Source organism: Rana temporaria, chromosome 13 (assembly GCF_905171775.1).
Source record: "Rana temporaria chromosome 13, aRanTem1.1, whole genome shotgun sequence".
Classification (NCBI taxonomy): Eukaryota; Metazoa; Chordata; class Amphibia; order Anura; family Ranidae; genus Rana; species Rana temporaria.
Genome location: NC_053501.1, coordinates 68,884,145 through 68,909,484, shown reverse-complemented (window position 1 = coordinate 68,909,484; position 25,340 = coordinate 68,884,145). Strand labels below are relative to the sequence as shown.

The 25,340-nt window shown below is 43.6% G+C and overlaps 1 protein-coding gene and 1 pseudogene across 1 annotated transcript in view; both read right to left on the bottom strand.

The window, feature by feature from the left end:
- The window catches only part of LOC120920058 (cytoglobin-1-like), a 38,529-nt gene extending 14,148 nt beyond the window's left edge, over positions 1-24,381 (bottom strand). Inside the window, exons 1-3 of the mRNA XM_040331973.1 lie at positions 23,253-24,381; positions 5,796-5,903; positions 3,982-4,102 (exon numbers count right to left, since the gene is read on the bottom strand). Of these exons, the coding sequence (XP_040187907.1) occupies positions 3,982-4,102; positions 5,796-5,903; positions 23,253-23,419 (396 nt within the window). The 5' untranslated portion in view covers positions 23,420-24,381. The remainder of the gene's footprint in view (positions 1-3,981; positions 4,103-5,795; positions 5,904-23,252) is intronic.
- A 448-nt stretch (positions 24,382-24,829) lies between these two features.
- On the bottom strand, positions 24,830-25,036 carry LOC120921449 (annotated as a pseudogene).
- Positions 25,037-25,340: the final 304 nt, after the last annotated feature.

Below are 25,340 nucleotides of genomic sequence, written 5' to 3'. Positions count from 1 at the left end.
TGCAATATATTACATTTTTGGTTTTGAGTTCTATATGCAAACCTGGTCACGTGACGTCCCCCCTGCGCTGTGGAGTGTCGGCAAGGATCTATCGGCGGTGTGACAGCGGCGGCTTCCACCCCCTCTCCGAATCCCACATTTGAAACCGCAGATTGGCGGTGACAAGTCCGCAGCCTCAGTGCCGGGTGGGCACCCTTGGAAGTAAGAGGCCATTTGGCTGTTTTTATGTGCTTTTTAATTACTTTTAATAAACGTTATTACGCTATTGGCTTTCTTGGCTTTCTTCTCTTGCATAACGTATTCCATGTGGAGCTCCTGGATCTGTCTATTGGTTGTCCATATCCTCATGTGCGCAGGCACAATCCTGCAAAAGCTAGTTTGACCACTTTTTCATTAAACTGGTCAACTAGCTCTGGTAAGAGCAATTTAATATCAAGCACCTTGGGTGGAATTGAAGTTATATAGAGCGGTGGTGGCACTTTCTCTCTTCTTAAAGAAAATCACAACGAACATAGTGGACTGCAACAATTTCCCCTATTTTTGTGGGATTTATATATTCACATTGATCACATTGGAATTTTCACGCTGTGTTTTATTCTGAATGTGCAGCGCTGTCTGCAATATATGGGACTTTATTTTATTGTTTTTTACATTTTTCTATTTAATTATTTACCATTGATTATTAATTAATTGCCAATCATATTGGATTGGTTCACGGCACTATACATAGTATTTGTATGGGCTTAGCGCCCTCTATTTTCTATTTTCACAAGCCTTATTATAGGTTTACCTGTAGGTACAAATTCAAAAGTGAGGTTTACCTTCCACATCCCTGACCCCATAGATTAACCCCTTACACTTCACTCTCCATTCCATAAAACCTACCTATTAGTGGTGGTCAATTATGTACATACAGGGGACCTTAACTGTGTCTTACATCATGACACACCCAGGAAACATCACAGGACACAGAGCAGCTATAGTAATTACTATATGGGTTATACGCCACCTATAGGTGAATGAACACCGGCACACCCAAATGACAGGAAGCCCCCCTCTATATAACCCCTCCCATACAAGAAGTATCTCAGTTTTGTAGCAAAGCAATGAATATCCTAGTAAAGAGGGGATAGACCTCTGTGTCCTGAGATGTACTCTAAGAAAAGGATTTTACAGGAAAGCAGTTAAAAAAATCCTATTTTTTTATCGTAGATTACGGGACACAGAGCAGCTATAGTAATTACTAGGGGTGCACCGATATATCGGTGCCGAAACATATCGGCCGAAAACAGCTGTTTTGGGCACATGCCGAAACAGCTTTAAAATTGCCGATATGACTAGTGGCTGCAGAGCGGTAAAACACACTGAAATTGTCTTCGCTTTGCTCGCACACAGCCCCGCCTGCTCCTAACCACGCTGTGTTAAACAGAATGCTGTTCTAATGCCAAGATGTTTTCTGTCTATCGCAGCGTGGGGTTAGGAGGAGGGGGGCTGTGTAGCAGAGCGAAGACAGTTTCATCCTACGGGCGGCGGAGAGTTCTTTTCTAACCGGCGGGTCTCTGTTGCTGGAATTCCTGGACTGCAGGCCAGCGTGTAGAGGGGGAGAGAAATAGAGCACAGCCCGGCATCCAGGAGCCGTCCATCTGCCTATCTGGAGACCATCCCCCGAGTCGGGGCCGTGCTGTATTAAGTAATGTTGGCTCAGGCTGCGGGCTGCTCCAGCTCCTGCACGGGGCTCTCTGCACTCCGCACACACATCCGTACCAAGGCTGAGAGAGACAGCCTATACACAGCAGCACTGTGCCCAGTCCTAGTGCCATCCCTGTGTACTGCTAGAAGGATGGTGGTGGCACCAGGACAGACCTGCTGGATGCTCCTCTTACTGCTGTTACAGTAGATGTATGCTCTCTGCACTTAGTGAATGGGCAGCAGGTTGTGCTCATTGTCTCCTCACCACACTCATACAACATGTTTTTGGAGGTGACAGGGTTAAAAAAGAGAACCTGTCACCTCCAATTGCTATCACAATTGCTAAATTGTTAAAATAAGTAATTAAAAAGTAAATAAGAAAAATATTAAAAAGAAAATTATACAAAAATAAAAAAAATATACAAAAATAAAAAAAGTAAAACAAGCTACAAAAAAAAAAAGTGATAAAGTAATAAAAAAAAAAGAAACAAGAGGCGGCAATTCGGGGCACAGTGAGACGGTAATGGGGGGCACAGTGAGGCGGCAATTGGGGGCACAGTCGGCAATTGGGGGCACAGTGAGAGTATGTTTTAACATACAATTATTTAAAAAAAAATATGTAATTTTCGGTTTCGGTTTCGGTTTCGGCCTGACATTTTTTTTTATTTCGGTTTCGTTTCGGTTCTGAAATTTCCATTTCGGTGCACCACTAGTAATTACTATCTGGGACGTCCCAAAGCAATGCCCCTGTGGGGAGGGAGACACATACAAAGCAGACCGCCATCAGACGTGAGGACCTATATTGCTGCCTGCAGAACACTGTGCCCAAACGCAGCATCCTCCTGCCGCCTTACATCCATGCATGTGCTGATGACCAAGTTGCAGGCCTTGCAAATCTGAGCCAAAGAGGCTTGATGACACACTGCCCATGAGGCACTTACTCCCCTGGTAGAGTGTGCTCTCACCCGAAAAGGTGGAACTCCTCTTTTCAACCCATAAGCCTGAATTATGACTTGGCGAATCCACTGCAAAATAGTCGATTTCGATGCTGCCTGCCCCTTCCTTGGCCCTTCTGGCAGCACAAATACAGAGTCAGTCTTACGCATCTGATCTGTCTTTTTTTAGATCAGACTCTGACAGCTCTTACCACATCCAAAGGATGCAACAATCTCTCTTCCGCAAAACAAGGTTCTGGAAAAAAGGCAGAGTGAAATCTTGGTTCAGGTGAAAGTTGAACACTAATTTAGGCAGAAAAGCCGGATGAGGACGCAACACCACCTTGTCCTGATGAATAATCAAATATTGCTCTTTACAAGAAAAAGCTGCCAACTCTTAAGCTCTCTTTGCCAAAGTGACTGCGACCAAAAAAAAAAAACCAATTTCCTTGTCAGAGGAATATGCAGGATAGGCTCAAAAGGCTGTCTCTGCAAAGCAGAGCATAAAAAAAAAAAACAGTCCTTATAGGGTTAATCCAGGTAAGCGCCCAAAAGAAAGGTTGAAAATAGAGCAAACTTCATCCACCAGGAAGGCACCCAGAAGTGGTAATGTAGTCTCCTTACCCTATCTGTACGACCACCGTTACAGCGGTCTCAGCAAATGTGGGGATTTTAGGTCTCCCTCCAGACCCTCTATGGAATGTCTGGGTGGTATCTGTTATCTCGAATGATCAGTGGTGGATGAAGTTTGCTCTATTTTCAACCTTCCTTTCTTTTGAGTGCTTACCTGGATTAACCCTATAAGGACTGTTTTTTTCTATGTTCCTATATCCATTCAATGTAGTGGGACTCTTTTTTTCACACGTTTCTTTGTGTCACTCATACTGTTTTTTCACAGGATTTTGTTACTGTGAGGATTATTTCTCAGTATTCACCTGTAATTATAGTCATATTTAAGATCAATTTATTTTAGATTTTCTTCACTTTTTTTGAGCGCTGTACTGATTATTACACATGATATACTGTATGTCCAGATTATATAAATTGTCTAATTTCTTAACTTGCACCAGTAAATATTTACTGTTACTAAGTAGTACTTTATTAAAAAGGCTCAATGCCCTGCATTGCCGTATAAGCAAAGCAAGAGGCAAAGACTCCAGGATACCACTGGAAATGACTTTTTCTAGCCTTGTGTAAGTGACACGCTTAACTGCCTACTGTATATATGCATTATAAAAGTGTTACATTTTTATTTATCAGTAATTCTTCAAGGTAATGGTGACCTGTTCTGTATTGCCTTTTTGCGTTAGCCCAATGAGATATCTAGCCTGATCTGATTGATTCAGACTGTCTTTACCTGATAATATTTGGGAGGTGCATGATATCCATAATGAATTTTTCCAAGCTCTAGGGACAGTTCTTCCAGACGTGCTGAATTATCAATCCTGGCAATGCTTTTCTCCACAAATGACAGAACCCTGGTATAAAGAGAAAAATGTAGGCATACTACATTCTGCATGTCCATAATATAAGTATAGTTAAGGCACACGATACTAAAAAAGCAACACAAATGCAACTTAATAGCGAAGTTCCCCTTTGTAAAAGAAAAATAAATAAATGCACATCTTTTATTATGTTTTATATTAGGAGCTTTTAAGCATTACACCAATGAGCAGCTCATTTAGTAACACGTTACACCCTGGATACAGGGTGAAACCGGGCTGGTAGGTTCAGAAGAGCTGCTGGCATAAATACAAAAACAATGTCCAATAAATAAAATAAACAAAATTCTGCAGCGCCCACGTGGTGGTGAACATATCTTCTGATTGGGACTTCATATTCAAAGTGGACTGCACTATTTTTTTCACTTATTATTTTTTTTCACTTTATTGGGGTGTGTTGTATCACATTATTATTAAATAATGTGATACAACACACCCCAATAAAGTGAAAAAAAAATAATAAGTGAAAAAAATAGTGCAGTCCACTTTGAATATGAAGTCCCAATCAGAAGATATGTTCACCACCACGTGGGCCATCACCAGTAACTGAAAGGACTCTTACCAGAATCTATAGAGTCAGATTGGCCTGCAAGCAGTATCCTAGTATTTGATACTAAGCCCCAGGTAATTTGATCAGATCCTCGTGGTATCTCCGATTCACCAATGGTATATTAGATATATATGGTGATGCAGGATTCCTCCATAAAATCAAAATAGATATGCCCACATAGTGTGAATCCAAAAAACACTGTCAATCCTTCCACTGGCTTCCACTCACCAAATGAATTTCAAAATTCTAATAACTTACAAAGCCATCCACAACTTGGCCTCCAGCTACATCACTAACCTAGTCTCAAAACACCAACCTACTTGTTCCCTTCTTTCCTCCCAAGACCTCCTGCTCTCTAGTTCCCTCGTCACCTCCTCCCATACTAACTTCCAGGAATTTTCCCGAGCCTCCCCTATCCTTTGGAACTCCCTACCCCAATCTATCCGTACACACTTCGTTTAGTTTCATCGTTCCAAAAACCGATCGGGTCAGAACGCGTTGACGTAAAACACACGACATGTTGAAAAAAAAATAAGTTCAATGCTTCCAAGAATGCGTCGACTTGATTCTGAGCATGCACAGGTTTTGAACCGATGCTTTTGTGTACTAACCATCAGTTTGGACCTATCGGTCAGCGTCCATCGATTTTAAAGCAAGTTCTCTAACTTTTGTCCGAAGGACAAAAGACCGATGGGGCGTACACACGGACGGTTTGGACCGATGAAACTGAACTTCGGTCCGTTTTCATCGGTTTGGACCGATGGTGTGTACGCGGCCTTAATGTTGAGTTTGGTCCCTGACCCTTCCCACCTCCTGTATCTCTCTATATGTCAAGAATCTGCCTATCATTAGGCACTCAATAAGATGTTTGGGAAGTAGTAAGAGGGGGAGATGTACTTTTAGAGGAAGTGTGCGATTTGCGGATAATTTCATCTGCCTGTTTCTCTGGATCTACCAATGGTTTAGACATGGTTATCACTAAAAGTAAAATTTGTTAATATATTTTATCATATTTTCAGTTTAAATTGCCCAGTGTTGTGGCAGGTTTACATTCGAATAGACCTTAGTTCCTACTATAAAATACTTTGCAGGATTACCATTAGCCATAATTACCTTTACCTTAGTCCATGGGCTCTCAGGTCTTTATTGTTTTTCAGTTCATGCAGATCTTCCACATGGCAGAAAGGCATGAATAAATTCTTACACTGTGGATGCACCTCAAAGAGTCTGAAATCACATGACCGTAATTTGTTAATTTTTTCTCTGCCAAATCTAGCCCACATGTTATGCCCTGTACACACGAACGGACCTTTGTCCGACCAAATTCACATCGGAATTCCGACGGAATTCCATCGGAGGAAAAGAGAACATGTTCTCTATGTAATCTCTGATGGAATTCATCAGAATTTCTAATGGAATTTCTCCGATGGGGCATACACACGGTCGGAACTTCCGATGGAAAAAGTCAGTCTGACTTTTTCCATCGGAAATTCCGATCGTGTGTACGAAGCCAAAGAGTATATGACCTACTGTATAATCATGTTTTCCTGTGCTTATACCATGGGCCTGTTTAATCAAGTATACTGGAAGTGCCTTATTGGGAGATATTATGACTTGTGAGAGACTTGTTCAAATCACCATAGAGGGAAAAATTGAAAAAGCTAAAATTAGGGACAAGCCAAATATGTACCTGGCTTTGGTTCAAACTAGGGTTGTCCAGATACCGATACCAGTATCGGTATCGGGACCGATACCGAGTATTTGCGCTAGTACTCGTACTCGCGCAAATACTCCCGATACCAAAATAGAATACTTTTTTTTTTTTTTTTGTGACATCGAACACAAATTGGATGGCACCATTGGATGGCACCGATAGGTGGCACTGGCATTGATTGAATGGCACTCATAAATGGATGGCACTGATAGGTGGCACTGGCATTGATTGGGTGGCACTGATGAGATGCACTAATAAGCTGCCTCCCTGCACTGATGCACTAATGGGCACTGATCTGCACTGATAGGTGGCACTGGCTAGCTGCACTTTTGGGCACTGGCAACGATGAGCTGCACTGATAGGTGGCACTGGCAGTGATCACTCCTTCAATGATATGTAGTTTTCCAGTACCGTATGCAAAAAAACAGCCCCACACCATGATGTACCAGTTCTTCATAATTCTAAAGAAAATATCTTTGGTCTGTATTGTGGTTTGAAAACGGTCACATGACATTAAAAAAAAGTATCGGTATTCGGTATCGGCGACTACTTGAAAAAAAGTATCGGTACTTGTACTCGGTCCTAAAAAAGTGGTATCGGGACAACCCTAGTTCAAACATTACTGACGTTTAGGTGCCAAATCCAAACACCACTGATTTAGGTTAGAAAACAGAGAATTAAAAAAGAGTGCACTTTGAGTATGGCACAAAAAATATGGTCCTATACTCGGGGAACCACCTTCCCAGAATTCTATGTGCCCTTACTTCCCAGCCAGAGAGCTAGGAGTGAGGTGGGGGGAACCTGTCCCTTCTACATTTACACCAATCCAAAATCCTGGCCTGAGACAACAGTTACAGTAAATGCATAGAAATAAATTAGAACCTAAAAAAATTACCAGATCAGTGCCATTCGGACTTTTACATTCATACACATTACTTACCACTTCTTAGCATCCATTTAAAGTCAGCATGTGACTAAAGTGTGGAATCATGTAAAGATTAAAATGATTATGTTTTTTTCAACATGGAACTAAGTTCACTACAACTAAAACTGCTTATGCATTCTAATTTTAATAAAATATTATTGCATTTTAAAATATGTTGAATTGCATTGATTTATATTGCAAGTCTAAGTGAGTAATTGATGTATTTATTGGCGTATAACATTCACTTTTTTACCCTGAAAATAGAGGGTAAACTGTGCCTGCGTGTTATACGCAGGGGGCTGTGGGAAGTTTTTTTCCTGAAACGTACCTCTTAAAGTTAGGGTGCGTGTTATAGGCCTGTGCGTGTTATACGCCGATACAGTCAGGGCCGGACTTACCATTGGGCTTGACTGGGCTCATACCCCATGGGCCCCGCCCAATAGGGGGCCCCCTTTAAAAAAAAAAAAAAATTTTTTTTTTTTTAGGGGTCCGGAGGTCCCCAGGGGCCCCGGACGGCAACCCCCCTTTTTTTATTTATTTTTTATTAAAAAAGTTTTTTATATATATATATATATATATATATATATATATATATATATATATAAAAATATATATATTTTATTATTATTATTATTAAAGGGCCCCCTTTTTTTTTTAGGGGTCCGGAGGCCCCCCGGGCCCCAGACGGCAACCCCCCTTTTTTATATATTTTTTATTTAAAAAAATGTTTTATATATATATATATATATATATATATATATATATATATATAAATATATATATATATATATATATATATATATATATATTTTTATTATTATTATTATTATTATTATTATTATTATTATTATTATTAATATTATTAAAGGACCCAGAGGTCTCCAGGGCCCCCGGATGGCAACCCCCTTTTTTTTTTTTATAAAAAAAATGTACATTTTTTTTTATACATATATTTTTTTTATTAAAGCGGAGTTCCAACCACAATTAGCATTTTTTAAATGTATGTCCTTTCATCCTGCATTTTTATAATATAGATCTGGCCACTTACTATTTTACAATCCGCCACCTATCCGCATAGATATTTAAAAAAGATAGTTTATAAAACTATGTCTACACCGTTGTCATTTTGCTTGTGGGCATTGTGAAGCCTACAAGCATTTACTTCCTGGAAGTCTTGGATGGGGAGTGATAATTGGACAGCGCACTGCATCCTGGGAAATGATGACACACATTTCCCAGGAGCATTAGAGGGAGATGATGTCAGAATCCTAGGTGATTTCAAAGGCAGATTTCGTGGGACTGCATAGCAACAGGCATTTCCAGATGAGTTTTTTTTTTTTTTTTTACTTTTTTAGGTCTAATGAGCACAATAATGAAAAAAAAATTGGGATGGAAACTCCACTTTAAAAGGGCTCAGAGGTCCTTTTTTATAAATGTTTATTTTTTTTATTTTTGTTTATATTTTTTTATTTTTTAATCAAAGACCCAGAGGGGCCCAGAGGCCCCAGGGCCCCAGATGGCATCCTCCCTTTTTTTATGTATTTTTTATAAATGTTTTTTTTTTATTATTACAGGGCCCAGAGGTTTCTTTTTCTTTTTATTAAAGGGCCCAGAGTTCCCCAAGGCCCCGGATGGCTACCCCCTTTTTTTATATATACTGTATATATACTTTTCTCAATTTGCGGCAGCCCCCCCCGCTTCTCAATTTGCGGCAGCACCCCCCCCCCCCCGGTTCTCTGCTCCAGGGGGCCCATGCCTTAAGCTGTGTAAGGGGTAGAGCTGCCACCTTTTCCTCAAGCCAAACCCGAACACTTTAGTGGCACAGGGCACATTTTTTTTCATAGTATACACAATAGGATTATAAAAGACTTGGGGCACCTTTGGATGCCTCAAGGAGAGTGGTAATGCAGCGCGCTGCGGCAAACAGTGGGTGTGGCCAAACTGCTCTTGCTGACATCATGGCTCCCCCTCAGTGATGCCAAACCTGCCCCCAGACAGCGGCCCGCATCTCCCGAATGGCAACAGATTTTTGTGTGACTTCCCTTAGTTACTTGGGGAGCCACAGCCCAGTCTAAATAATGTGTCCGGGTTTCAGGCAGACTGAAACCCGGACACAAGATCCCAAACCCGAACTGTCCGGGTGATTCCTGGACAGATGACAACCCTAGTAAGGGGCCCCAAAATTCCTGATGGCAGCCCTGCGCATACCTCCCAACACGCACAGATTCTGCGGGACTTTTCCACACAGACAGCTTCTTCCCGCAGTCCTGCGAAAGGGTTAATTTTCCCGCACTGCAAGAGGAGGCAGCACGGAAGCAGAAGGAACCAGAGCGGTGTGTGGAGGACTGTGGCTGCTGAAGGGAAGAAAGCCGACAGCCGGGCTAATGACAGTCTGTGGCCCCGGCTGTCGGCACAGGTGAGAGGCACTCCCCTCCGCTCAACAGCAAAACCCCCCCAGGAGGAACCGGAGCGGTGTGTGGATGTCTGCTGAAGGGAAGAGAGCCGACACATTCCGTGCACAGGTGAGAGGCACCCCCCCGCTCAACAACTTTAATGCGCCCCCCGCTCAACAACTATGACCCCCCCCCGCTCAACATCTTCGACCCCCCCCCCCCCCAATTCTCGGCTCCAGGGGGCCCCTTCAACACTCAAGCCCAGGGGCCCCCACCACCCTAAGTCCTGCCCTGGATACAGTATTCACTGTCACAAAGAACATGGGACTGGTTTCATCAAGCAGCAGTATAACTTATTGCGTCCTAAACTTGGCATATCATAAAAGTCATCAATTTTCCCATGCAATTTAAGAACTGACCTACGGAGACATTTTACCAAGTGAAGACGCTAGATTGAGAATTTACAATTTAGGCCTGTTTAAAAAGATAAAGTATTATTTTACTTTACAGCAGTTCTCCCACTATATTACATGAGCACTGCTAAGCTTGTAAATATTTTCAAAAACATTGACTCACTAAGCCTCAGATTTAGGGCCAGATCCACAGCCAGCCGCCGTAACTTAAATATTCTGATTTAAGTTACACTGCCGCAAAATTTCTACCTAAGTGCCCGATCCACAAAGCACTTACCTAGAAATTTTCGGGTGTGTAACTTAAATTTCGCCGGCGCAAGGCGTTCCTATTCAAATGGGGGCGAGTCCCATTTAAATTAGGCGCGCTCCCGCGCCGGACGTACTGCGCATGCTCGTGACGTCATTTTCGCGACGTGCATAGCGCGAAATTACGTTACGCCGAGCTTCGTGAATCGCGCCGGGTCAAAAAAATTGCGTCGGGAAAAAAAAAAAAGATACGGCGGGGAAAAAAAAAAAAACAGCGTCGCGGGTAAGAAGGGTCTGCTTTTACAAGGTGTAAACAGTTTACACTTTGTAAAAGCAGCCCTGATTTTACACATGCAACTTAATACTTACGGAGAAAAAACAAAGCTGAAAAGCTTTGTGGATCTCCGTAAGTGCTAATTTGCATACCCGAAGCGGCATCTCTTGGAAACTGATTCTGTGGATCAGTTCCAAAGATAGAAACAGGGATACGCAGGCGGAACAGCAGATCCGCCTGCGTATCTCTTTTGAGGATCTGGCCCTCAGTCTTTAAAAATTAGACCTGCCTTAAGTTGCAAAAAGTAATATTGCACTGTACTTCAATTTTCCTGCCATACAATTACTGCTTAAAGCGGAGTTCCGAATGCTTTTTTTTTCTTCAGATAAAAGGTACCCCTGGTATAGTCACCGCTTGATCTTTAAAATTTAGATATCTTTAACACAAAACAGAAATAAGGCGCCTCTAAGTGCAGAAATAAAAACTTTTAATATCCCAAGAGGGATTAAAATCACTTACAAAATGGATGATGAAAGGAGCGCATCATATGTGTAGTGGGGAAGGTGATCCGGCTGCAGGATAGTGCCAGCGTGTATCAGGAATCCCCAGAGATGTCACTATTCAGCAGAAGAAAGTCCCAAAAGGGCCCCAGCGGGGGAAGCCGCAGCTCTGGAGGCACTGATGGAACAACCGCTCTGTCAGGATTGTCGTGGAAAGCAAGTCCCGGAAGTGATGTCAGCGGGAGGGGACCAAAAACCAGCATGGATCACAAACCCGAAGTAAGGTCATCAAAAAGGGATGTGTTTCAAGAACTACTGATTTGTTCCTTCTTCAAGCCATTAACTAGAGGTTAAAGGGGTTGTAAAGGAATTTTTTTTCCCTAAATAGCTTCCTTTACCTTAGTGCAATCCTCCTTCACTTACCTCATCCTTTGATTTTGCTTTTAAATATCCTTATTTCTTCTGAGAAATCCTCACTTCCTGTTCTTCTGTCTAACTACACACCATAATGCGAGGCTTTCTTCCCGGTGTAGAGAAAGCCTCTTGAGGGGGCAAGCAGGAGTGTCAGGACGCCCACTAACACACAGCTTCTTTCTCTATCTGCAAAGTAGAGAGTGTCCTGACTTGCCTGCTTGCCCCCTCAAGAGGCTTTCTCCACACCAAGGAGAAAGCCTTGCATTACTATGTGTAGTTACAGACAGAAGAACAGGAAGTGAGGATTTCTCAGAAGAAATAAGGACATTTAAAAGCAAAATGGAAGGATGAGGTAAGTGAAGGAGGACTGCACTAAGGTAAAGGAAGCTATTTAGGGGGAAAAAAATTCCTTTACAACCCCTTTAATAAGCAAGCTTAGCTTCTTATAAACTGTGGGCAGGACTATGGGTGGTAAAGATAAGGGATGGGGAGCAGCATTAGCCTAGGATTACAATAGGTTGTACAAGCCTAGAGGGTGATATAGATTTAACTACTTGGTAACCGCCCTATAGCCGAAATACGGCTACAAGGCGGTTCCCTAACTCTAGGAGGGCGTCAATATACGTCCTCCAGAGAGTCGGAATTGCGCGCCCGAGCGGGCGCGCACACAGCGATCACCGGCGCTCGCTGGGTCCACGGGACCCGCAGCAACACGGATCGCGGTAAGGAGCCAATGGAAGCGGCTCCTTACCACGTGATCGCGCCGTCCAATGACGGCGCGATCACTTGTAAACAAACCGGCGTCATGTAATGACGCCGGTTCCTCCCTCTCCTCTCTGTACCGTTCGGTACAGTGTGAGAGGAGAGGGGGGGGGGGGGGGGATCGGGCGGCAGCAGCAGCCGCCGCACTGTGGGCTGGATCTGTGACAATTGCAGTCACAGATCCAGCCATCCCTGCGCAATACTCTGCAGTAAAAAAAAAAAGATAAAGTAAAGTAAAGTGCAATACTCTGCAATACCCCCATACTCTGCAATACCCCCCCCCCCATACTCTGCAATACCCCCCCCATACTCTGCAATACCCCCCCCCCCCCATACTCTGCAATACCCCCCCCCCCCATACTCTGCAATACCACCCCATACTCTGCAATACCCCCCCCCCCCATACTCTGCAATAACCCCCCCATACTTTGCAATACCCCCCCATACTCTGCAATACCCCCCATACTCTGCAATACCCCCCCCCCATACTCTGCAATACCCCCCCCCATACTCTGCAATACCACCCCCCCCCCATACTCTGCAATACCCCCCCATACTCTGCAATACCACCCCATACTCTGCAATACCCCCCCCATACTCTGCAATACCCCCCCCATACTCTGCAATACCCCCCCAATACTCTGCAATACCCCCCCAATACTCTGCAATACCCCCCCAATACTCCGCAATACCCTCAATACTCCAATACCTTGCAATACGTCGCCTATGGGGATTTTTAAGTAGCAACGTTTGGCGCAATTTCACGGGCGTGTGCAATTTTGAAGGGTGACATGTTGGGTATCTATTTACTCGGCGTAACTTCATCTTTCATATTATGCAAAAACATTGGGCTAACTTTACTGTTTTTTTTTTTTTAAGCACAAAACAGTTTTTTTTTTAAAAACACGCGTTCAAAAAATTGCTGCGAAAATACCGTGCAAGATAAAAAGTTGCAACAACCGCCATTGTATTCTCTAGGGTATTTGAAAAAAAAAACATATATAATGTTTTGGGGTTCTATGTAATTTTTTAGCAAATAAATGATGATTTTTACATGTAGGAGAGAAATGTCAAAATTGGCCTGGGTGCTCCAGAACGCCTGATGGTGCTCCCTGCATGTTGGGCCTCCGTATGTGGCCACGCTGTGTAAAAGTCTCACACATGTGGTATCGCCATACTCGGGAGGAATAGCAGAATGTGTTTTGGGGTGTAATTTGTAGTATGCATATGATGTGTGTGAGAAATAACCTGCTAATATGACAGAAACTAGAATTTTTTTTTTATTTTTACAGAATTTTCAGTCTTTTTTCTTTTATAGCGCAAAAAATAAAAACCGCAGAGGTGATCAAATACCACCAAAAGAAAGCTCTATTTGTGTGAAAAAAAGGACAAAAATTTCAGATGGGTACAATGTTGTATGACTGAGTAATTGTCATTCAAATTGTGAGAGCACCGAAAGCTGAAAATTGGTCTGGTGATTAAGGGGGATTTCGTGCCCAGTGGTCAAGTGGTTAATGTAGGAAATGCACAGAATGCAAACTTGGCACAAGGAAAGGGAACAGGTAAATATGGGATAAAACAAAGAAACAAGAGGAAGGCAAAACTCAAATTGTCAATGACACTGAGCATGCAGATATACAGTCAGGTCCATAAATATTGTAACATCGACACAATTCAAATTTTTTTGGCTCTATACACCACCACAAAGGATTTGAAAGGAAAGTTAAATATCTGCAGTTAAAGCATATCTTGTTTGTTTCATTTCTAATCCATTGTGGTGGTGTATAGAGCTAAAAAGAATTGTGTTAATGTCCCAATATTTATGGTTCTGACTGTATGATGGAACATAGCAACCGGATTGCACATCACTCCCTCTATACACATAAAATTAATATATATTAATTATATATATATATATATATATATATATATACACACATACATATACATACACACACACACACACACACACTGTATATACATATACACACACACACACACTGTATATACATATACACACACACACACACACACACACACACACACACACACACACACTGTATATACATTGTAATGTTGGGGTGATTTAGCATCTGGGTAGAGCATACCAGTGAGCAGCAGAGTCCACGCCAGTTGTGCTTTTTAAGGGTTTGTTGACCCACTTTTATTAAAAGAAAGAAAAACGTCCATCCAAAATTCCCACACAGGGGGTTTCAAGTTTCTACAGCAATAAAGAAATGGTCAAACGAAAATGCCAAGCCACATGGCTCTCTTCAGAAATACAGCCCCCTAGGCTTACACTTCAGCCCTCTTGGCCACGTACCAAAGTACCTGTACAATCACTGTACCTTCTCTCAGCTTCTGTGCTGCTCAGCCCACAGCTTTGGGTCCTCTCTCTATACCATGCAGACATGCATGCTTCTCCCTTGCTTGCCTGGACTCCTTGGGAGGGTGGAGTCCAGAACACTGGTCTTGATTCTACTATAAACCCAGGACCCACCTGCTCAATCAACCAGCCAGACTCCTGGCTGTTTCCAAAACCCGGTCCCAGGATTGGAGATTCCTGCCTATTGGAGAGTCCTGGGCGACCATTACCAGGACAGGGAACTGTGCTATCACATACCACCCCCCCCTTTGTTTCGATCCAGAGGGAGGAACACCAGCACCCATCATCATGGTTGGGACACCTCTGTGCTGGCTGTCAGCCACATAGGCCCAACCTTTTTTCCGGGTGCGCTTCCAGGTACATCCCACCCTGGATCTCAACCAGCTATATTTCCCTACACTCAGCCTTCTCCCTCTTCTTTTGGGGTTCCATAAGCACTTCCTCTTTTGAAATTTAAACAGGGCACCCCTGGTCTTTCTACCAACCCTTCTGCCTCCACGCTTCAGGTTCCCAGGTTTCCCAATACCTTTGGACACCACACTGTCATGTACCTTTAACAAATTATTTGGTTCATCATTGATATACATATTCAAACCAACTTTACACCTCTCAATGTTGCAAAAGTCACCAATGCCTTTTTTCTCAGTATTTGCTAGGGCAGAGTCTGCAGAGGGCACACATACCAGAGGGTTGCCATCACCCACGGGAACCTCAGAGGACGTCACCTCCACGGGGTTCACCCTCTCTGCAGGCAGCTGTCCTACCACTTGACTTGTTCTGATGCCATTTGTATTTTTATCCACCTGAAGAGACAAGTTCTCTTCTGATCCACATACAATTTTTACTGCACTTATCTGTTTGTCACCTAAACCAAACATTGGACTGGGGACCCCAGTCTCTTTAACCACCTTCAGTTGGGCCCCAGTTAGGATTTCTGCTGCTTTCTGGTCCACACTTGGCCCTTCCATCTCATGTGATGGTACCACTGGTACAGCATACACGCCCTTCACCGACAACTGACCAGTATCATCTTGAACCATAGCAGCAGAAATGCCTTCTACCTGGCTGTTAGGTGGTGAAACCTCAGACACTTTCTTTTCGCCAAAGCCTCTCCCATAAACCTCTTGTACAGGAAGTAACCCATCAGCATACCTAGAGGCGACTTTTAACACTAGTAATACAGTCATAAATAAACCATTTTTGTCTTGTCTTCCTTTGTGCTGTACCACCTGCCACTCAGGGGTCCACCTAATGGTACTCCGCAGTACCAGACTGTCTGACTGTGGTGGAGACACCCCAGTATAGACTGGCTGTACATCCCAAAGTTTAAGCATCTCCTTTAACACTTTTGTTAGAAACCATACCCTTGGCTTCGGATTGAAGTCCTTTATGGGGACTTTCCTGACACTGGGAATGCAGACAGACTCACTTGCTGAGACGCGAGAGGTTGCAAGGTGTAATGAAACCTTCTCCCAGCTGGAGACGACCACAGCCTGGTGCTCTACCAGAGCGCTGCTAGGTGCTTGACTCACACTCAACTTCTCAGGTTCAGCACCAATGAACTGCTTCACATTACCATTGACAACATCACTTTGACACGCTACGTCAGCATCATTTTTGTAGGTTGCGGACAAAGTGTCTGCTGTGTGCTCGCCCTTATGTGGTCCATATTTCTCACGAGGGTTAACCCCTGCAGCAGCCACCGCGCCCTCAGGTATAAGCTGTTCTGCCATCCCTCCTGCTGGCACAGCAGAAACTTTGTCCACCTTACTTTTATGCATGAAAGCCTCATCTATCAGGGACATTAGATTTTTACCCCAACTATCCCAATCTGTTGTAGCTGTGCTCCATTCATCGGCGCTCCTTAGCCCTGATCCATCCGCCCAAGGACACACATTAGAACAGATGGGTTTAGTTGCAGATTCATTACCCAAATTACAAATCATGGCAGACTTTGGTAACACATGTTCTAGCACCACAGGTTGCAATACACCACAACCACCACCACCTTGCTCGGGCGGCGCTTCATAAGCCTCACACACCTTTGCATTTTTCACATGTTTTAACCCACCATTTACCTGCACATTTTTAGTACTAGCAGCTTGCACTAACACATTACCATTATACGGTACAGTTCCACTCTGTCCCACCAAAGTGACATACCAGTTGTCCATGGCAACCTCCGACTTCAATACATGAAGTTCCCTGGAGATTTCTGGGGACAACTGTGTGGTCTTACCATCAGTTGCTACAGGCAACGGCCCATTTGTGACAACAGCTTTTGCTCTGAAAGAACCTGGGATTTTTCCAACAGCAGCAAACTTTTCATTAACAATAACACTTATAGCATTTTTCGTTTTTGCAGGCTGTCCTAGCCCACTGCCTACTTGAGACTGGCAGACATTAGACACAACACTTTTAGTCATCAATACAGGTTCTGTTTGGACTTTAACCCCTGCATTCCCACTTTGTAGGGAGAAGTAATCTTCAAGCACACATTTAGTGGCCCCACTAACTGGGGTCACTCTCACATCATCATGGACAGTCTCGTAACCAGTTCTTTTATACCTGCAATCAGCAGTCCCAGACATCATTTCATTAAAGACAGTCTTACCCACCGCAGTAGTTGGGATCACCATCTTCATTTGAGTACGTTGTCTTAAACAGTCCTCAGCCGCACATTTACTGGCCAACTCCCCCTGGTGGCCACGGGATGAAATCGCACCCCCTGCAGACACAACAGAAAACTCCTCCTTGTTGCCAGGGGTGACGGTAAATATATTTTTACACTGGCTCAACATCATTACCTCCAGGTGCACCCCAGAATCTAGGGCAAGACAATATTTCGTGCCCCAGCTGGCCACATTCCAGACATGGAACAGGACGACTTTTCTCCAGTGCGTTTCTCTCCTGGCGATTCCCAGCTGGCAAGAACACACAGGGCTCTTTGTGGGGACGTTGAGGCAAATCTCTCCTGCAGCTCCTCTCTCCAGGCACAACTTCCACTCTTGTTGTCATGGGAGATCGCACTCTCCCTGCAGAGCTTTGCTGGTTCTCTCCAACATGCTGTATTGGCTCCTTCGGAAGCCACTTGTCACGACCCTTGCAGGCAGGTCCACAGACAGCCCGACTGGTCTCCTCTGTGTTGCTATGGGCAACCACTCTCCGTCCTGGCTTTTGGTCAGCCTCTCTTCTGGCACATAACATAGGATTCGCAGACCTTTGTTTTGCTAGGTAGCTTTGCATTGGAGCCAGGGACAAAGGGCACTTGGAGACTGCATGCCCCCACTCGCTGCACCGCAAACAGCGCACTTGGTTTGCTGTCTTGTCAGGGTTTCCCACACTGCATATGCTGGACCCTGTCTCAAGCTGTGTCACTTTCACAATTTTCACAACAGCTGCTGGTTTAACTGCAGCAGTGTTGCCAGGGGCAACAACACCCCTCTCCCAGGCATGGACATTTGGCAGATCTCTCTTTTTATCAAAGGTTGGCTTCGCTTCCACTTTAGCTTGGTCCAATCCTGCCAGGTGTCGCTTGCACCAATCCACTGCAGATTCAAACGCTGGTGGATGCTCCACATTAGCCATCTGTGCACTCATTGCACCAGGGTTGCTAGGGACAACAGCAGCCCTCTTTTCCCTTGGAAAACTTTGTTCGGGTATGTATGGGGTTCGATCAGGCGGCAACAACCCCTCCAGCCTCAGAGCTCTATCTATCATCTCAGCCATCCTTGCTTCTTTTTGGCGTCTTGATCGCCCCATACTCACAATCACTCCCAAAAAATTTGCACAGTTCAGCAACAAATTAGAGCACTGTCTCTTTAAGGCTAATCACCTTTCTCTTGCAGGTTCTCCTCACCTGCACACACACAGATTATGCAGTTTCTGGCAATAGCTCACTGGTATTTGCAAGGATCTTCAGTCCATGCCCGCATTCGAGCACCAATTGTAATGTTGGGGTGATTTAGCATCTGGGTAGAGCATACCAGTGAGCAGCAGAGTCCACGCCAGTTGTGCTTTTTAAGGGTTTGTTGACCCACTTTTATTAAAAGAAAGAAAAAACGTCCATCCAAAATTCCCACACAGGGGGTTTCAAGTTTCTACAGCAATAAAGAAATGGTCAAACGAAAATGCCAAGCCACATGGCTCTCTTCAGAAATACAGCCCCCTAGGCTTACACTTCAGCCCTCTTGGCCACGTACCAAAGTACCTGTACAATCACTGTACCTTCTCTCAGCTTCTGTGCTGCTCAGCCCACAGCTTTGGGTCCTCTCTCTATACCATGCAGACATGCATGCTTCTCCCTTGCTTGCCTGGACTCCTTGGGAGGGTGGAGTCCAGAACACTGGTCTTGATTCTACTATAAACCCAGGACCCACCTGCTCAATCAACCAGCCAGACTCCTGGCTGTTTCCAAAACCCGGTCCCAGGATTGGAGATTCCTGCCTATTGGAGAGTCCTGGGCGACCATTACCAGGACAGGGAACTGTGCTATCACAACATACACACACACACACACAGGTGAAACTCAAAAAATTTGAATATCGTGCAAAAGTTCATTTATTTCACTAATGCAACTTAAAAGGTGAAACTAATATATGAGAGACTCATTACATGCAAAGCAAGACAGTTCAAGCTGTGATTTGTCATAATTGTGATGATTATGGCTTACAGCTCATGAAAACCCCAAACCCACAATCTCAGAAAATTAGAATATTACATGCAATGAATAAAACAAGGATTGTAAATAGAACAATACTCCCTCAATGCAGCGTGGCATGGAAGCAATCAGCCTGTGGCTCTGCTGAGGTGTTATGAAAGACCAGGATGCTTCAATAACGGCCTTCAGGTCTTCTGCATTGTTCGGTCTCATGTCTCTCATCTTTCTCTTGGCAATGCCCCATAGATTCTCTATGGGGTTCAGGTCAGGCGAGTTTGCTGGCCAATCAAGCTACTGGAAAATGAAGTCAGCATCCCCATAGAGCTCGTTTGCGGAAGGAAGCATAAAGTGCTCCAAAACCTCCTGGTAGACGGCTGCATTGACCCTGGACTTAATGAAGCACCATGGACCAACACCATCAGATGACATGGCTCCCCAAATCATCACAGACTGTGGAAACTTCACACAGGACTTCAAGCATCTTGCAGTGTGTGCCTCTCCATTCTTCCTCCATTCTCTGGCTCCTTGGTTTCCAAATGAGATGCAAAATTTGCTCTCATCAGAAAAGAGGATTTTGGACCACTGAGCAACATACCAGGTCTGGTTTTCTTTAGCCCAGGTAAGATGCTTCTGACATTTTTTGTTGTTCAGGAGGCTTGACAAGAGGAATACGACATTTGAAGCCCATGTCCAGGATCCGTCTGTGTGTGGTGGCTCTTGATGCTCTGACTCCAGCCTCAGTCCACTCCTTGTGAAAGTCCCCAACACTTTTGAATGGCCTTTTCCTCACAATCCTCTCCAGGCTGCGGTCATCCCTGCTGCTTGTGCACCTTTTTCTTCCACACTTTTCCCTTCCACATAACTTTCTATTAATGTGCTTTGATACTTTGGAAACATCCAACTTCTTTTACAATTACTGTATTTATCGACGTATAACACGCACTTTTTCCACTTATAATCAGGGTAAAATTGTGGGTGCGTGTTATACGCCGATCCCCACTGTCTGTGAGGGGAATAGGAGAGAGCGCCGCTGATATACACATAGCCGAGTGTACTGTGTACTCGGCTAGGCTCAGCTCCGCTTGCAGTCACGCTCAGTCCCGCCATTGGACCTGTGTTATGTCCATCATAGGAGCCTGGCCAAGGGGCGGGACTGGGCGGGACTGTGAGAGGGCGGCGGTAATTTTAAACGATCCTGCTGCAATGTCACTGGGCAAGGCTGCAGATGGACACTGATCATTCTGCAATGATAGACAAGGCTGAAGATGGACACTGATAAGGCTGCATTGATGGGCATTTAAATGTAAGTTTTTTTCCTTAAACTTCCCTCCTAAAAGTTTTTTTCCCTAAAATTCCCTCCTAAACTTGGGGTGCGTGTTATACACCGATAAAAATTGTACCTTTTGAGGCTTTTACTCCTTATGGAGGGTGTCAATGATGGTTTTCCTGCACAACTGTCAGGTCAGCAGTCTTTCCCATGATTTTGATTCCTACTGAACCAGACTGAGAGACCAATTAATGGCTCAGGAACCCTTTGCAGGTTTTATGGCCTAATTAGCTGATTATAGTGGGACATTTTGAACCTAGAATATTGCACCTTTTTTACAATATTAAAATTTTCTGAGATTATGGTTTTGGGGTTTTCATGAGTTGTAAGCCATAATCATCACAATTATGACAAGTCACGGCTCGAACCATCTTGCTTTGCATGTAATGAGTCTCTCATATATTAGTTTCACCTTTTAAGTTGCATTAGTGAAATAAATGAACTTTTGCACGATATTAAAAAATTTTGAGTTTCACCTGTGTGTGTGTGTGTGTGTGTGTGTGTGTGTGTGTGTGTGTGTGTGTGTGTGTGTGTGTGTGTGTGTGTGTGTATGTATGTATGTATGTATGTATGTATATATATATATATATATATATATATATATATATATATATATATATATATATATATATATATATATATATATATATATATATATATATAGTATGTGTATAGAGGGAGTGATGTGCAATCCGGTTGCTATGTTCCATCCTATATCTGCATGCTTAGTGTCATTGACAATTTGAGTTTTGCCTTCCTCTTGTTTCTTTGTTTTGTCCCGTTTGTTTTTACCTGTTCCCTCGCCTTGTGCCAAGTATGCATTTTGTGCAGTTTCGTACATTAAATCTATATCACCCCCTAGGCTTCTACAGGATAAGCATGAGGCTCCCTGGCACAATGATAACTTCTTGAATGTCTTTCATCACTGGGCTGAAGGGGCAAGCCTTTCAAAGCATTAGTTTACCTGGCTCAACTATTGTCCAGGGCAGGGTGCAGACATGGTTAGGGTACTTTGTGGAAAATTTAACCACCTGGGTGAACGTCTAAAAGGCGCCCTATTAACCATTTCCCTTTATTTACCCTGCAGCGCAAATTATTAAACAATAGCTTATTACTTTTAAAATAAAAGATATAACCCAACAATGGTGGTTTTTACTTTTTAATGCCAAGTCCTCTTTTACAACAAAACCTCACTGTTGGTGCACAGGTCTGCTCCACTTCCATTTTCCAGGTTGGCGTGTGAGGAATAGGGATCTTGTTTGGAGAAGAAATGGTTTTCTAGCATGGCGATTTTTTGGGAAATACAGCTGTGTTCAAAAGTTTGCATACCCTGGTATAAATTCTCAAAAAGGATATCGGGAACTGGAGAAAGTGCAGAGAAGGGCAACCAAACTGATAAGAGGCATGGAGGAGCTCAGCTATGAGGAAAGATTAGAGGAACTGAATTTATTCTCTCTTGAGAAGAGAAGAATAAGGGGGGCTATGATCAACATGTACAAATATATAAGAGGTCCATATAGTGAACTTGGTGTTGAGTTATTTACTTTACGGTCAACACAAAAGACAAGGGGGCACTCTTTACGTCTAGAGGAAAAGAGATATTTCACCTCCAAATATGGAAAGGATTCTTCACAGTTAGAGCTGTGAAAATGTGGAACAGACTCCCTCCAGAGGTGGTTCTGGCCAGCTCAGTAGATTGCTTTAAGAAAGGTCTGGATACTTTCCTAAATGTACATAATATAACTGTCATTTATAGGTAAAGTTGATCCAGGGAAAATCCGATTGCCTCTCGGGGAATCAGGAAGGAATTTTTTCCCCTGCTGTAGCAAATTGGATCATGCTCTGCTGTTTTTTTTTTGCCTTCCTCTGGATCAACTGTGGGTATAGAATTGGGTATAATGGATTGTATGATTTTTTTTTTATGGTTGAACTGGATGGACTTGTGTCTTTTTTCAACCTAACTATGTATAAATTGTGAAATTTTGGCATCATCATTGAAAATATTACTGATCATGGCAAAAACAAAAAGGTTTCCAAATGCACTAAAACAATAGTCCTATTTGAACCTGTGTGTTTCTAAATAGATAACATTTGCAGACACACTCAGAGCCGGTTCACACTGCGGCCGCACGACTTCGGGGGCGACTCTGCAAGTCGTCCTGAAGACGACTTCAGAGGCGATTAGCAAAATGACGTCTATATAGAAGTCAGTGCAAATCGCCCCCGAAGTCATACAATAACCTTTTTCTAAGTTGAAGCGACTTTCGTCGCTCCTATTAGAACGGTTCTATTGCATAGAATGGGACGTGACTCGTCAGGCGGCTGAACCGGCTCTTATTCAGTATGTATTATACAGGATTTTTACTGTAGGTGTATAACTTAAATCATTAGCACCTCCATGCACAGGATTGCTGTACAATTCAGCATACATTTTGTACATTGTAAAATCAGATTGCAATGCGGAATGCAATGCATATATTGCCCGTTTATGCTTTCTGGGTTAAATATTATAAAAATGTGAGTGGAGTAGAGTTTATTTAAGAGAAAAAAAGTCAGCCTTACCTGATAAAAATAATGACTCCAATCTTAGCAATGTCCTGGTGGATGAGCGTCCAAGATTCAACAAGCAGCTGATGCTGGTGTGGAGACAGTTCTAGAGTGGGTACCAACTGTTCAGTTTCTGCATGGCCCACGGAAGGTCTTCTCAGTCCTGATATGATAGAACCCATCACTTCACCTATCAATGGAGACTCAGCAGGCAAGTTTGCATTCTGGAAAAGTGCACATTCTGAGTCTTCTTTGTACAATCTCAGAGAGATCTGTCTTCTATTGAGACTAAAGTCTTGAAATCTTGCTACTTTGCCACTGGTAATTGACACATACTCTGTCTTCAGCTGATCTTAGAAGATACTTCTCCGTTGTGCGGATCATAAGCCTCCAGTAGCAAAAAGGAGGAGGAGGAGGCAAATTGTGCCCAATATAGATACTCAGATGTTTTGTGCCTGTTTTGGCTGCAGGGAAGAAGAAGATGTGCTAATAAAACCCATTAATGAAAGAGATGTGAGCAAGACACCAAACTGTCACCCTGGAGAAAGCAGCTCTTCTTTGACAGCATCCATATCACTCTGGGCTCAGTGATGTTTGTCACTTGCAATGCAAACAAAAGGAGAAGTATCTGGCTGACACTGGGGAGTGTTACTCAACTTCGTTCCAATTAAAAATACAAACACATAGGGGTTATTTACTAAAGGCAAATCCACTCTGCACTGAGGGGAAGATCTGAAATGAGGGGATTTTTCATCCAATCATGTGCAAGCTAAAATGCTGTTTATTTATGTCCCCTCAGATCTACAACAACTTCACTTCCAAGTCCACTTGCAGTCTACTTGTAGTACAAAATGGATTTGCCTTTAGTAAATAACCCACATACATTTCCAATGCTGCTTAACTATATTCATATTTAAACTCACTAAATCATTATTCTGTATTTTTGTAAACAAAAAAAGCACTGCTTATAATCATTAGATAAAAAGTTAGTCCAGGGGCCCCTTCACAAATGAGCCCTCATCTTTGTCTTCCTCTCCAGTACACTGCATGGCAAGAAGTGTGTAACCTCGTGACATATCCTCTTTATGGAGAAATCTGGGGTTTATTAGACCCCAGATCCCTCCTCTGCCCTCCAAGGCCAGGTAGTTGCAGAACCAATACTGGAAGTGATGAAATCTTCATCACTTAAGGCCTTGGTTTTCACAGAGGAGAGAGAGAAACTGGTGTTCCTCCTTTGTGCTCTGCCAATCCAACCAGATGAAATGGGAGAGCCTGGGAGAACAGGGGAGGGCTGTGGCTGAACGCAGGAGGTATAGCGCTGCCATTGTCCATTAGCAAAGGTGCTGAAAACGAGATCCTGCCTATGCTCAGGATGAGAGAAGAGACCCTCAGACCCTGGTAAGTGCCTTGCTGCCCAGCCACTCATCAGTGCCCCCTTCATATGGCGCCCATGGCACTTTCCATGGCTGCCATACCCTAGATACGCCACTGGGGACAGCCCTTACACCGACACCAGCCAGAAGGCCGGACTAAGACTCTGCAAAAAGACCAGACCCAGTGCAGCCACCCATCCTCACCAGGAGCACCCTTCCAGATGGCTCAGACTCAAGGATGGGCCGGCTCCCAGTATCTGTCGGGCAGCTCGGTGTAGTCACTACAAAAACCATCCTTCCAGGTTCAATGACACCATTGGATTTGCATCCACCCTCCCCACTCTTGGGAGTAGCTTCAGCGCCTCCTCTGGCAACTGATAAGAACAGATACTACACTTGGTCTTAGCCAAAAGGCCGAGAAGCGATGATTAGACGTGTAGTGCCTCTCGGGGGATCAGGAAGGAATTTTTTCCCCTGCTGTAGCAAATTGGATCATGCTCTGCTGGGGTTTTTTGCCTTCCTCTGGATCAACTGTGGGTATGGAGTTGGGTGTATGGGATTATACTGTGTTTTTTAATTTGTTTGTTTATTTTTTTTTTGTGGTTGAACTGGATGGACTTGTGTCTTTTTTCAACCTGACTAACTCTGTAAGTGTGCATACAGCAGTGCACATGACTGCAACTAACATGCACTCCAAAAAAAGGGAAGTGAGGGGGAGGAGAGTTTTGGG